This window comes from Mizuhopecten yessoensis, unplaced genomic scaffold (genome assembly GCF_002113885.1).
Source record: "Mizuhopecten yessoensis strain PY_sf001 unplaced genomic scaffold, ASM211388v2 scaffold10861, whole genome shotgun sequence".
Classification (NCBI taxonomy): Eukaryota; Metazoa; Mollusca; class Bivalvia; order Pectinida; family Pectinidae; genus Mizuhopecten; species Mizuhopecten yessoensis.
In genome coordinates, this window is record NW_018408758.1 from 195,741 (window position 1) to 210,866 (window position 15,126).

General features: G+C 37.8%; 1 protein-coding gene across 1 annotated transcript; it reads left to right on the plus strand.

Annotated features, from left to right (window-relative positions):
* Positions 1–1,985: 1,985 nt before the first annotated feature.
* On the plus strand, positions 1,986–13,916 carry LOC110463048 (zinc finger protein 346-like). Its single transcript, XM_021517384.1, has 7 exons — positions 1,986–2,064; positions 6,159–6,290; positions 6,671–6,937; positions 8,562–8,794; positions 12,456–12,504; positions 13,095–13,181; positions 13,652–13,916. Exons 2-7 carry the CDS (start codon positions 6,176–6,178, stop codon positions 13,768–13,770), a joined length of 870 nt encoding a protein of 289 aa, XP_021373059.1. The 5' UTR covers positions 1,986–2,064; positions 6,159–6,175; the 3' UTR covers positions 13,771–13,916.
* The last annotated feature ends 1,210 nt before the right edge of the window (positions 13,917–15,126 follow it).

Below are 15,126 nucleotides of genomic sequence, written 5' to 3' on the forward strand. Positions count from 1 at the left end.
CAAGTTGAAATAACGTTTGATGGTTTCTCCTGGTAGCTGTATATCATGGTTTCTCCTGGTAGCTATATATGATGGTTTCTCCTGGTAGCTATATATGATGGTTTCTCCTGATAGCTATATATGATGGTTTCTCCTGGTAGCTGTATATGATGGTTTCTCCTGGTAGCTATATATGATGGTTTCTCCTGGTAGCTATATATGATGGTTTCTCCTGGTAGCTATATATGATGGTTTCTCCTGGTAGCTATATATGATGGTTTCTCCTGGTAGCTATATATGATGGTTTCTCCTGGTAGCTATATATGATGGTTTCTCCTGGTAGCTATATATGATGGTTTCTCCTGGTAGCTATATATGATGGTTTCTCCTGGTAGCTATATATGATGGTTTCTCCTGGTAGCTATATATGATGGTTTCTCCTGGTAGCTATATATGATGGTTTCTCCTGGTAGCTATATATGATGGTTTCTCCTGGTAGCTATATATGATGGTTTCTCCTGGTAGCTATATATGATGGTTTCTCCTGGTAGCTATATATGATGGTTTCTCCTGGTAGCTATATATGATGGTTTCTCCTGGTAGCTATATATGATGGTTTCTCCTGGTAGCTATATATGATGGTTTTTCCTGGTAGCTATATATGATGGTTTCTCCTGGTAGCTTTATATATGATGGTTTCTCCTGGTAGGTGTTTATGATGGTTTCTCCTGGTAGCTATATATGATGGTTTCTCCTGGTAGCTGTATATGATGGTTTTTCCTGGTAGCTATATATGATGTTTTCTCCTGGTAGCTATATATGATGGTTTCTCCTGGTAGCTGTTTATGATGGTTTCTCCTGGTAGCTATATATGATGGTTTCTCCTGGTAGGTGTTTATGATGGTTTCTCATGGTAGCTATATATGATGGTTTTTCCTGGTAGCTATATATGATGGTTTCCCCTGGTAGCTGTATATGATGGTTTCTCCTGGTAGCTGTTTATGATGGATTGTCCTGGTAGCTATATATGATGGTATCTCCTGGTAGCTATATATGATGGCTTCTCCTGGTAGGTGTATATGATTGTTTCTCCTGGTAGGTGTTTACGATGGTTTCTCCTGGTAGCTATATGTGATGGTTTCTCCTGGTAGGTGTTTATGATGGTTTCTCCTGGTAGCTGTTTATGATGGTTTCTCCTGGTAGCTGTTTATGACGGCTTCTCCTGGTAGCTATATATGCTGGTTTCTCCTGGTAGCTATATATGATTGTTTCTCCTGGTAGCTGTATATGATGGTTTTTCCTGGTAGCTATATATGATGGTATCTCCTGGTAGCTATATATGATCGTTTCTCCTGGTAGGTGTATATGATTGTTTCTCCTGGTAGGTGTTTATGATGGTTTCTCCTGGTAGCCATATATGATGGTTTCTCCTGGTAGCTGTTTATGATGGTTTCTCCTGGTAGCTGTTTATGATGGATTGTCCTGGTAGCTATATATGATGGTTACTCCTGGTAGCTATATATGATGGTTTCTCCTGGTAGCTGTATATGCTGGTTTCTCCTTGTAGCTGTATATGATGGTTTCTCCTGATAGCTATATATGATGGTTTCTCCTGGTAGCTATATATGCTGGTTTCTCCTGGTAGCTATATATGATGGTTTCTCCTGGTAGGTGTATATGATGGTTTCTCCTGGTAGCTGTATATGATGGTTTCTCCTGGTAGCTGTATATGATGGCTTCTCCTGGTAGCTATATATGATGGCTTCTCCTGGTAGGTGTATATGATGGTTTCTCCTGGTAACTATATATGATGGTTTCTCCTGGTAGCAATATATGATGGTTTCTCCTGGTAGCTATATATGATGGTTTCAAATAAATAAATGCCTACAACATACTTTGCAATTATAATCCTTATAATCGAACATTGCAGGAAAATTATGTAATATGGTGATTCCAAGAAAATGGTAATTCCGGAACTGCTTTGTCGTGATCGGCTCCTTGTTTATATCGCTTGGAAGAGATCCGGACAAACTTCAGCAGAAAAATCCCACAGCAGAACCGAATGTGTTTTGGTTTTGTTTCGTGGTAAGTATAGTAGACATGATTTAATCTGGACATCTAATCAATGAGGTTAATGTAAAGCTATGTTTTGAGCGATTTCTGTACATCATCGATGTCCTCTTTTTGGTGATCTTGTCTGTCGGCATCGACCACAGCGCAATCATTAATAACCCAATAATTCCGTGCCCCTGTGCATAGCGACCTGTCATACCACGGAATGCTTCCTAAGTCCGTGGTCATACCTAGGAAAAGAGGCTCCAATAAATATTTTGGTTATTTCTAACAATCGTGATGAATTTTGGTAATTGAGGGGAAATTATTATGAATTTAGAGAAAATATATTTTTGTTCTCTCAAGAATTAGATAGGCCTATCGGTATCGTTATGGTCATAAGGATCTGTTTCTGTGCTGCACCTGTTTCTGTGTCATGATGTTTTGTGTGTCACTGCGCGTTATTGAAGTCATCGTTTTTTGGTTGGTGAAGTAAACACTTAGGTTATCCACGGACTTTGATAGCATCTAATGAATCTTAATTCCTAAGTTTATCTGTAAGGATGAATAAATGAAGAGAAAACTTGTAAAGTCATACTATTTTTATTTTAAGTAAGTCATGTGCTCTACAGGTAATTAATCTGGCTGTTTTACAGGCAATGCCAAATAGTGTTTTAATTTCTGTTAATTTCCGTCTTTTTTATAGTAAATGTAAATATATCCCATGCCAAACATTTATTGTTGCAAACATAAAAATGTTTTTGTAAACATAGTCTCCGATCTAAATCTTTTTGGAGTGTATTGGCTTCACATTTATTTACATACATATACAATGTGCGCTATAAACAGGGTTTTTGCCAGGGTGTCTATAGGGTCCGATACGTATACAGGGACCCATTCCCAATTACAAAATGACCCTGCAATTTGCCCAATGTCAGTCTTTATATTCCTAATTGGATTAAAAAGCATGTTTAATACAAGTTTCCAGTTGTTATGTTTGCAAAGTTAAAAGCATTACTGTCCAGGAAGGAGCATAATCAAAATACATTATCAAAAACACTGAAAATTGATGTGTTTATAAAGAAACAGCTAGAGGAAAACGTTTTTGCTTATCACATTGCAGGTTTTATTTTTTTCCAAACTTATGATTTCCCAAACCTGTACATGTGGAAACACTGATGACATGCCCGAATTTTGCCAAATGCTGATGATATTTTCCCTATTCCTGCTCAGGTGCCCTATCCCAAAATAGCTGGCAAAAACCCTGATAAATAATTTAATATGGCACATAGACTGGTCATGTTATGGCGTTGTTTAATGACGATGACAGGATTGAATTAGTTGCCATTGTAGAGTTAACATTAAGGAACGATGAAATTAATGATTTGTTGATAAACAACATCAAAACACATTGTTTTGTAATTTTGCTACAACCCTTATTGGACAAATTTAACTTTAATGACTCAAAAAACTGGTCACCTTATGTTAACTTATATGATAGAGGAATCCGTTTTAGAGTATATTGTGTATCAAGAGTGGCCATTATATAGAGCTGTATTATACAGTAAAACATTGTCACCTTCTGTCCTCTGATTTTGGCGGTATAACGAGATTGGCGATATATCAGAATTACCGTTTTGAACCCAAGTATTCACACACCAACTGAACTTATACTTTAAAAAAATAATAATAAACTTCAGAATACGTTTTTTTTCAAAATTTTAATTCAATGTATAAAATTATTGAGCATGCAAAACATACAGCTGATTACCTGGTCAGTCGGCAGTCACGTGTAACAATACAATGTACACACGTACGTAACATTCCTGTCATCGAGAAATACCTGTACTCGACTCAAATTGGCTGTATTTAAAGAGGTCAAAATAGTGTGATTTTAACCATTTGTTTTGGGAATATGATGGCAGTATGCAGGTTTGGGGTTACAGCGGGTGCATTAACGTTGGGGAAATCCGTTCTGAGTAAATTAATGGCGGTATGCGGGTTTGGCGGTTTAACAAGTGGCATTAAAACGGGGTTTTACTGTACTACAACGGTAAAACCTGGGGTCAGCTTATGTTATGGTGCGGAGTCCATCGTCCGTCCGTCCGGCGTCTGTCTGTCCGGCGTCAACTTTTTGCTTTAAACAACTTCTTTTTGGTAACCAAAAGGCCTAGGAAGATGATATTTGGCCAGTAGCATGCTGGGATCAAGGGCTACCAAGTTTGTTCAAATAAATGACCTTGATCCACTTTCAAGGTCAAAGGGGTCAAATATGTTGAAATCTTCAAACAACTTCTTCTCAATAAACAAAAGGCCCAGGGTACTGATATTGGGCCTGTATCATGCTGGGATGAAGGGCTACCAAGTTTGTTCAAATAAATGACCTTGGCCTACTTTCAAGGTCACAGGGGTCAAATGTAAAATCTTCATTCAACTTCTTCTCAATAACCAAAAGGCCCAGGGTACTGATATTGGGCCTGTATCATGCTGGGATGAAGGGCTACCAAGTTTGTTCAAATGAATGACCTTGACCAACTTTCAAAGGTCAAAGGGGTCAAATGTCATAAAATCTTCAAACGACTTCTTCTCAATAACCAAAAGGCCCAGGGTACTGAAATTCGGCCTGTAGCATGCTGGGATGAAGGATTACCAAGTTAGTTCAAATGAATGACCTTGACCAACTTTCAAAGGTCAAAGGGGTCAAATGTCATAAAATCTTCAAACGACTTCTTCTCAATAACCAAAAGGCCCAGGGTACTGATATTGGGCCTGTAGCATGCTTGGGTGAAGGGCTACCAAGTTTGTTCAAATGAATGACCTTGACCAACTTTCAAAGGTCAAAGGGGTCAAATGTCATAAAATCTTCAAACGACTTCTTCTCAATAACCAAAAGGCCCAGGGTACTGAAATTCGGCCTGTAGCATGCTGGGATGAAGGATTACCAAGTTAGTTCAAATGAATGACCTTGACCAACTTTCAAGGTCACAGGGGTCAAATATGTTAAAATCTTCAAACAACTTCTTCTCAATAACCAAAAAGCCCAGGGTACGGATATTGGGCCTGTAGCATGCTGGGATGAAGGACTACCTGTTAGTTCAAATGAATGACCTTGATCCACTTTCAACCTAATGTCCTTGTTCGACAATCAAGGTCAGAGGCGTCATATGTTTAAATCTTTTAATAGGTTCTTATGAAATCTTAAGATTACAAGTATTAGATTAATAACAGGTGAGCGATGCAGGCCCATTGGGCCTCTTGTTTAACCTGTGCACAACTATTTGTCTGTTTACTAACAAAAATTATTGGAAGTTCGCCTGGAAAACTTTATTATTTACTCATTTAGTAACACATATAACGGCATAAATATGCGGTTTTCTTATATACATGTACTTTTGATTTTGCTATTTTGGAGTCTTTACCTGATTTTCACTCCTGATCCTGTTTGTGTTGTCCTCTGTCAATGCCATAATGTTATCGTCTGCAATGAGGCAACACATGACCTCCCCGCCAACTTTCATCCCCTGCTAAAGCCTGGAGGAGATCCTTGTATCAGTGAAAATTAATTCCTGAGAAAAGTATGCTGACTTACACAATAAATTTCGAGTGAAGCTTGGCTATAATCTTCAAATAGTTAAGTCAAGATCGATCAGAAAAATTAGACAGAGTGGTCCTGATCATCTTGTATGGTAGAAAAAGCATCATGTCTTCAAACAGAAAATGGTAACACTGTCTGAACAGGAAAAGTTATATATCATTATTTATTTATTTATTTGTTTATTTATTTTTTGTTACTCAAAACATTGTTTGTATAAATTTGATGATATATCATAATCTTATTTCGTTTATCTTCATAAATTACGGATCCAAGATACACAGGATCTTTAGAAATTGACAAAAACCTTGACTAAGTTTGAATTTCCAAGTAAATTTCAATTATGCTCAATAACTAAAGAATTAAATAACTGAAAAATGCACTTAAACCCCATTTTGGTGTCAAAATAAACTGGAAAAATGCAAGGGACCCATTATTTTCTTTAGGCTATCTAAAGTTCCTATCCAAATACCATTTTTGTTTAAATTCTGTTAGAATCAGTCAGAAAATAGGTCTGGTTTTTGTTTTTCTTCAGAAAAATAACAGACAGCCATGACTGACTCCAGCTTTAGATGTGAGGCGTGTGGTATCACTCTGAACAGTATTGATCAGTACACGCAGCACACAAGTGGCAGAAAACATCTTAATAAGGTGCGACCATCATCAGGTAGGGCATGCAGATTGAAGTACATGCAATGTATATTGGGACACGTGTTGATACGATGTGTTTATTAACGTAAGATCAAACCAGGAGAAACAGATCTAAAGTGTTCGATAATTTTTACAAATAGCGATAAGATGAAATTGAAGTGAAAGGCAATAAATGCTCATTGGCTACAATTGTATGCTGAAAAACTCATGTTTAATTTTTGCTTAATAACTTTAACTGTTCAAAGAAGAAAACTTCCAATCAGCCAATTTTATGAGAAATACCATTTTTTTATGATTATGATCAGAAATATAAACTAAATTTAAATGAAAATTATATTCATGAAATGTTCACTTGATACTTCTATCTTCCTTTCTTTTTTTTACATACAACATAAGAAGGCGAATCTTCAAGTGACCAACAATCAGGAGAGGAGGCAAATGCGGATCCATTTCGTAAAGTTATTTTTACAACTGCCGAATCCTTAAGTTCTTTGCCCCCGATTGATCTTCCACCTCCGCCCCCTCCCCCGCCCACCAAGAAGAGGAAGGCGGAGGTAATGATGGAGGGGTGTGAGATGTGTCAGGTTTATTACAACTCACCCAATCAAAAGGAGGTACACCTCACCGGAAAGAAACACCAGAAAAAATTGAAGACAATGACAGGTATACTACCTGGTTGACACGTAACTAATACTGTAGAATGGGAAATATTTCGCCATTTTTTTTTACTTCTGCGCTTTTTGTCCTCCATGATCAGAACAAATTTATCATTACAGTGAATGATAGTAAACAACATCAATAAAATAGCAATTCAATGGGAAGGGCGACAATAAAACTGGGTGGACATATCACCAAAGGGCGACAATAAAACTGGGTGGACACATCACCAAAGGGCGACAATAAAACTGGGTGGACACATATCACCAAAGGGCGAGAGTTTCTCGGTATACAGTTTGTTTTTGGGGCACTATTTTCTCGCCGATTTTCCCATTATACCAACTGGTGCATAATAAAATATCAACACCCTTCAGATTGATGCATGTACAGTTCAAATACTTTGCTATTATGCACAGTAGCGATTTTGATGATGTTTGAATGAAAGTGCTTACATCGACAGTCTTAATATATTCATATGTTAATACAGTAGTGTACTTACATGTAAAACTGCCAAGAAAATTATGCTTTACCTTTCTGGATGAATATCGTGGTTCATGATACATTTTAAAAACAGTTTTACCAAATTAATTAACTGCTAAATTTGCAGGAACAAGGTCTAAGGTTTCCAATTTTGGTTTGACAGATTAATTTGAAATTAATCAGGAATTACTATTGAAATTTGAATTTGATATCAGGATATTGTTGGTACCTGATTACTTTATTATTATTAGAAAGGAAATATTCAAAAAATTCTTGGATTTGAAAACAATCGTATCAGTATTTCCTTGTGGCTTCCATACCACCTCTAGCAATTGCTAGAGTAAGTCGGTTTATTTAGCATACTTAATACACAAATCTTAGTACCTGAACTGGAGTGAAAGTATTAAAAAGATTAAGTGAACTACATGTACATTTATAGACCAAAATTAAAGATTTTATGAATGAATCTGGAGCAGAATATAGTCTAGCAGCTGACAACAAGTACAGATTGATCTAGGTCTATCTGACCATGTTGGATCGTAAGGCATCATGCAGGGTTTTCATTAAGAACAGGCAGCATGCCAAAATCACTGGTTCACTTCTGATTTTGTCCTGTTCAAATCACCCTTTTCTTATATACTTCATCTATATAATTTAATTTTACAATATAATTTTGGCCCGTTAAAAATGCCATTTAGTCTGTTCAAATAGAAGTTGATGAAAAGCCTGGGCCTGACTGGTGTTCAGAGGGTATATTGACTGTAAAAGCCTGGGCCTGGCTGGTGTTCAGAGGGAATTTTTTGACTGTAAAAGCCTGGGCCTGACTGGTGTTCAGAGGGTATATTGACTGTAAAAGCCTGGGCCATTGACTGTAGGTTTAATAAAATGAACAACTAAAAGAATATTGTTTCACTATCAATAAAGATAAAGCCGTGTCAGTTATGAATATCTTAACTTAACAATCTTCTTTTGTAGAACCGCATCACTTTGACATTAAATAGGCTCACTTCTAGGCTATCATAGCTGTTAAAAAAACAAAGTAAAAAAACAACAACATGTTTATGTCATGTTCCGCTTAGTATCATGTTTTCATCTGACAAACGAGAAGTGATAATAAGTGGATTTTATTGTACAATGTTTGTGGTTGTAGATATCTCCCCCTCAGACCCTCTAGGTCTGTCGCTAGACTCGGCTTCCAACCTGGGGTTATGTGAGCTGTGCCATGTCTCTTATTCTTCTGTAACAATCCGTGATCAACATCTTAACGGAGCGAAGCATCGAAAGAAGGTGCAGCTGTCACAGTCCCCTAACCCCGACCAGGAGATGTGTACAATATGTAACGTCAAGTATACCTCGCCTTCCAACAAACTTCTCCACATACAGGTACGTGTACTGGCCTTCACTTCTGTCAAACTTCTCCACATACAGGTACGTGTACCAGCCTTCACTTCTGTCTAAATTCTCCACATACAGGTAGGTGTATCAGCCTTCACTTCTGTCTAACTTCTCCACATACAGGTATGTGTATCAGCCTTCACTTCTGTCTAACTTCTCCACATACAGGTACGTGTACCGGCCTTCACTTCTGTCAAACTTCTCCACATACAGGTTCGTGTACCGGCCTTCACTTCTGTCTAACTTCTCCACATACAGGTAGGTGTACCAGCCTTCACTTCTGTCAAACTTCTCCACATACAGGTACGTGTACCGGCCTTCACTTCTGTCTAACTTCTCCACATACAGGTATGTGTACCAGCCTTCACTTCTGTCAAACTTCTCCACATACAGGCACGTGTACCGGCCTTCACTTCTGTCTAACTTCTCCACATACAGGTATGTATACCAGCCTTCACATCTGTCTAACTTCTCCACTTTCATGTCGGAGATATATAATATTGTCGCTCCATATTGAAATGTGATAAAATCAGGCTGAATATTTTCACTTGAGGATCCCTGTTCCACTGCACTTTGGCTTTTCCTAAATACATTAACCTCCCCTTAATTTCATTTTTGTATAACTGTAGTATAGGTGCATGTGAGTAAGGGAACTTCTGTTGACCGGGTAGCTGAGTCTATTAGAGAGACATTATACCAATGCGAAGTCCAATGTTCGAATCCTGGCCTAGCCAGGCTGATTATTCATATTATTTTTAGGTCACCTGAGCTTTGCTCAAGTGACCTATTCCAATCACTTTCCGTCCGTCGTCCGTCGTCCGTCGTGCGCNTAAGTTTTGAAAACATAGTTTCAATTTTTGGCATTGGTACGTGAATCCATAAAGCATTACCAATGAGAGATACGGTGTTACCTCCCCTTGTCATATGTGACTGTTACCTCCCCTTGTCATATGTGACTGTTACCTCCCCTTGTCAGATGTGACTGTTACCTCCCCTTGTCAGATGTGACTGTTACCTCCCCTTGTCAGATGTGACTGTTACCTCCCCTTGTCAGATGTGACATCGTGTAACAGGAGTATTGCAGGCCTGAGGCTGACACAGTAAACACCTGTCTCATGTAACATCCAGTGACACCTATTGTCAAATTTCCAGGGGGGAGATTCATCGTTGAAAATAATCAAAAGCTGTGTATAGGTAAAAAAAACTCTGTAGAAAGTGATCTTTTTAGTTGTTCTTTCAGTTGAAATCTTTAGCCTGTTTTCTGAAATTGTTCAATTTTTGGGTCCAAACTCAAGAGTCTCCCTCTAAAATAGAAAGATAGCTAGAACAGCTATGTATGAATTATTGAAATGTAACAAGAAGAAACTACGTTTATAGTATATTGAATTATTTCTTTGATGGCTAAAAGTCTTCACTGGCTGAAGGTCATACATTTTATAGGTCATACCTTTCAATTATATCAGGATTGCCTCCCTTGGCCTGTATTTCAAACCTTGCATTTGCATAGCAAATATAAACCAGCTTTCACATAATGCCAATCATATTTGAATACCTTTAGTGTTCAGAAACTGTTTGTTGGTGTCCGTCGGAGCGTAGCATGCTTGATAAGGCCGGTGAAGGCTCACATAGATACAAACTCCAAACAAACTCACCCTTTCACTTTAGCCTTTGTTTTTATGTTTATATATTTTTATCAGATTGATCAATTTATTGTGTGGAAACCATCAACTAATCAGAGCCCAGATGCTACACTGATGTAATTTATTAGTTGCAGATCTTGCTCAGGTCCCTTCATAGTTTTAGTTATACGTAATGTACCCAGCAACTTATAGTGGCGTTGTTAGTAGGGCTGTCACAATATATCGGAAAGCAGGTATATCGCAATACACGGGTATATCGTATTGTACCACAATACAGAGATGATATATTGCTGTATCACAATACTTTTTTCAAAAGCTTATTTTATGTATCTCATTCTGCTTGGTGTTTTAACTTTGCAAATTACTACAAATTCTAACAGATAGCATATCTGTTAATCGACGACAGACCGGTATAAAAAGAAAAAGTGGATCAAACGTCACAATAATTCGGACTACATTGTATGGTAACATCAAGTTCTACACCTTAACAGATTTTGTTGGTCGTTGGGCGATGTGAAAGGGTCCACTTTGTTTGAGCGAGGTATATTGTTTGAGCGGGGTATATTGTTTGAGCGGGGTGCGGGGTATATTGTTTGAGCGGGGTATATTGTTTGAGCGGGGTGTGGGGTATATTGTTTGAGCAGGGTATATTATTTGAGCGGGGTATATCTATGTGAGCCTCCACTTTAACTGGTTATATATTTTTTACATGATAATCTAGTTTCAGCAAAATCAAATGATATTGAAGCAATTTACCTTGCAAAATCTAAAGTGTGTTGAAATGGATTGATAGACAGACTGACACTTCCTATACATAATATGTCATGTCAAATGTTTTTGATGGTGTATAAGAGTTACTAAAAACTGAAGCCAAAGAAAGTACAATTGTTTTGTTTAAGGCTTCCTTACACAGTACCCTAGGTAAAGGCTGTAAATCTGAAACATAGTCCATCATTACATGCATGACATGAATTAATAAAAAAAATGTTGTATGTTGGTTATGCAGAATCTGATAGCCATTTGTCTTCTTCTAAACTAAGTTATGGTTTAGTTTGGATATATTATACGTTTATTTCCCAATATTTTGTGGATATATTTTTGGAATGTATTGTCATGTTACATGTATTATTATTGTAACTGATACCCCCTCTCCACACAGGGTCATGTTACATGTATTATTATTGTAAATGATACCCCCTCTCCACACAGGGTCATGTTACATGTATTATTATTGTAAATGATACCCCCTCTCCACACAGGGTCATGTTACATGTATTATTATTGTAAATGATACCCCCTCTCCACACAGGGTCATGTTACATGTATTATTATTGTAAATGATACCCCCTCTCCACACAGGGTCATGTTACATGTATTATTATTGTAAATGATACCCCCTCTCCACACAGGGTCATGTTACATGTATTATTATTGTAAATGATACCCCCTCTCCACACAGGGTCATGTTACATGTATTATTATTGTAAATGATACCCCCTCTCCACACAGGGTCATGTTACATGTATTATTATTGTAAATGATACCCCCTCTCCACACAGGGTCATGTTACATGTATTATTATTGTAAATGATACCCCCTCTCCACACAGGGTCATGTTACATGTATTATTATTGTAAATGATACCCCCTCTCCACACAGGGTCATGTTACATGTATTATTATTGTAAATGATACCCCCTCTCCACACAGGGTCATGTTACATGTATTATTATTGTAAATGATACCCCCTCTCCACACAGGGTCATGTTACATGTATTATTATTGTAAATGATACCCCCTCTCCACACAGGGTCATGTTACATGTATTATTATTGTAAATGATACCCCCTCTCCACACAGGGTCATGTTACATGTATTATTATTGTAAATGATACCCCCTCTCCACACAGGGTCATGTTACATGTATTATTATTGTAAATGATACCCCCTCTCCACACAGGGTCATGTTACATGTATTATTATTGTAAATGATACCCCCTCTCCACACAGGGTCGCAAACACCAGAGGAGTGTCCAGTCTCACAGCACACCAGAAACAGGTAAATCTCCCGGAATGTCTTCTCATTGGTTTGCAAACTCACAAGATGTGTTGTTAACTACATCTTCTTTAACCTGTTCACCCCTATGTAACTTGAGTAGACTCTACCATTCATTGATATGGATAAGTCCATTATGGTCTTCAGTGGTGAAAGGTTAATTATAAGTAAAAGAAAGAAATGTAATGCTTAAGGATGATATTTTGAAAATTTGTCAGTTACAAAAGTGCATACCCGGTAAACAGAACCAAAGGTTGTTCTGTATACACTTACTGCTACTTCTACTGCATGCTACTATTCAAAGTAATCATTTTGTAGCCAAGAAAATATGGTTACAGTTGTATTTTTTCTTTTAAAGTGCCACAGTGTTATAAATTGTCAGTAATAAAAACTGAGCTTGTAGCAATTAAAAATTTGAATAAATTCTCCACTTCCCTGTCTGGCAAAGAACCCATGTGGAAATTTGTTTAAAAGTAAATAATTCAATTAAATTCACTTTATTCAGTGTTTTCAGGATTACTGGAGAATGCCTCATAAATTCTCAATTTACTCTGTGAGCAAAGTGAAAATCAAAATTACGATTCTGATTCCAGCGCCGGTGAAGCATGCCACATGTTTTCGGTGTATGTTTTGTCATATCACCGTTAACTCCCTGGACCAGCTGGAGATACACAGACAAGGTAATGTCGCTATTGTTTACACTACAGTCCAGGTCAAATACGTCTCTCTTAAATAAAAAATAAAATGGACGTTTGAGCTACAGATCTTGTAGCTTCATGTACCGTAAAGCTGTAGTGTCGGAGGTTACAGCAGTAGGTCAAGGGAGACAACTTCTTTAATATAAACAATTCAAAACTCACATAACCAGTTTTTGGCTATTAATTTGTAAATATAGTCTTTAGGGGAATCCTGTACACTTCTACCATTAATAATCAGTGGTGTGATTGATAATTTTCAGTATTTTTGTATGTTTCGCAATCTTTAAGCATCAAAAACATGTTTGTTCAGCATGGTTGGTTTTCTTAGCTAATCTGTACTATTTAAAACCTGAATATATACATGGCATTACTCTAATTAACCTCTTATCTATAAAATGATATAACAGGGAAAGGTTTTATATAATATAATATGTGATTTTTTTCTATGACAGGCAGCAAACATAAAACAATTATACAGAAAATGAAGGAACAGCAGCAAGGTTGTGTTATAGACGATCTGTCTGTTGTCGTGTCGTCAGAGGAGGTGAACAGCTGCAAGGTTGTGTTATAGACGATCGGTCTGTTGTCGTGTCGTCAGAGGAGGTGACCAGCAGCAAGGTTGTGTTATAGACGATCGGTCTGTTGTCGTGTCGTCAGAGGAGGCGAACAGCAGCAAGGTTGTGTTATATACGATCTGTCTGTTGTCGTGTCGTCAGAGGAGGGAAAAGCAGCAAGGGTGGGTTATAGACGATCTGTCTGTTGTCGTGTCATCAGAGGAGGTGAACAGCAGCAAGGGTGGGTTATAGACGATCTGTCTGTTGTCGTGTCGTCAGCGGAGGGGAACAGCAGCAAGGTTGGGTTATAGACGATCTGGCTGTTGTCGTGTCGTCAGAGGAGGTGACCAGCAGCAAGGTTGTGTTATAGACGATCGGTCTGTTGTCGTGTCGTCAGAGGATTGAACAGCAGCAAGGGTGTGTTATAGACGATCTGTCTGTTGTCGTGTCATCAGAGGAGGTGAACAGCAGCAAGGTTGGGTTATAGACGATCTGGCTGTTGTCGTGTCGTCAGAGGAGGTGACCAGCAGCAAGGTTGTGTTATAGACGATCTGTCTGTTGTCGTGTCGTCAGAGGAGATCAAATAACTAACTAAAGATTATCTATATAATCGTTACATAGACTTGTACAGTCTAATACGCTGTACATCTACTACAGTCATCAGTTGTACTGCCTCGTGATATGTGATAATCGTCAGGGCTACAGAAGTCGGAGTTAACTATGGTACCTCCTGATAGTCTGTCATCATTATAACATGATGACATGGACTGCTGCAGTGAGAGCTATCCCCTACAGCCAAGGATTGTACTTCCTGATAATCTGTAGTCATCGTCATTACATAGACTACTGTTGACAGAGACTTCTTTAACTGTCATCGGTTGTAATCATCGTCATTACATAAACGTCTGCAGTGAAAGATATCCCCCACAGTCATCAATCGTACTGCCAGATACATCCGTAAGTTTGAAATAGAAAAGAAAGGTACATTTTGGAAGTAACCAGTGCCGACTTTTCGTTGAGTAACAGTGTTTTGAGAATGGCACTGTAGATACATGAAGAGTGTTTGGATATCTGTGTTTGATGGATTATGTCAATGATTATTCTATCACATAAAAAAAAATCTTCATGTTAAGACCCAAAGGACTAGGATCATGATATTTGACCTGTGGTTTGTCTAGGTGAAGATTTATCAATTTGTTTTCATATAAATGACTGACCTGTGATCAAGGTTGTTAGTGGAAATTTCTAATATTGTGTAAAGAATCTTCCCAAGAACCACGACTTCATCTTCAGAACCAAAAGAACTAGTATCATGATATTTTACCTGTGGTTTTTATTTTTGTTTGTTTGATTTTGTTTAACGTCCTATTAAC

Coding starts and splice junctions, on each gene's coding strand:
- LOC110463048 (XM_021517384.1), top strand. CDS start 6,176: ATGACTGACTCCAGCTTTAGATGTGAGGCGTGTGGTATCACTCTGAAC. Junction 6,291..6,670: donor TAAGGTGCGACCATCATCAG/GTAGGGCATGCA, acceptor ATACAACATAAG/AAGGCGAATCTTCAAGTGAC. Junction 6,938..8,561: donor AAAATTGAAGACAATGACAG/GTATACTACCTG, acceptor TTGTGGTTGTAG/ATATCTCCCCCTCAGACCCT.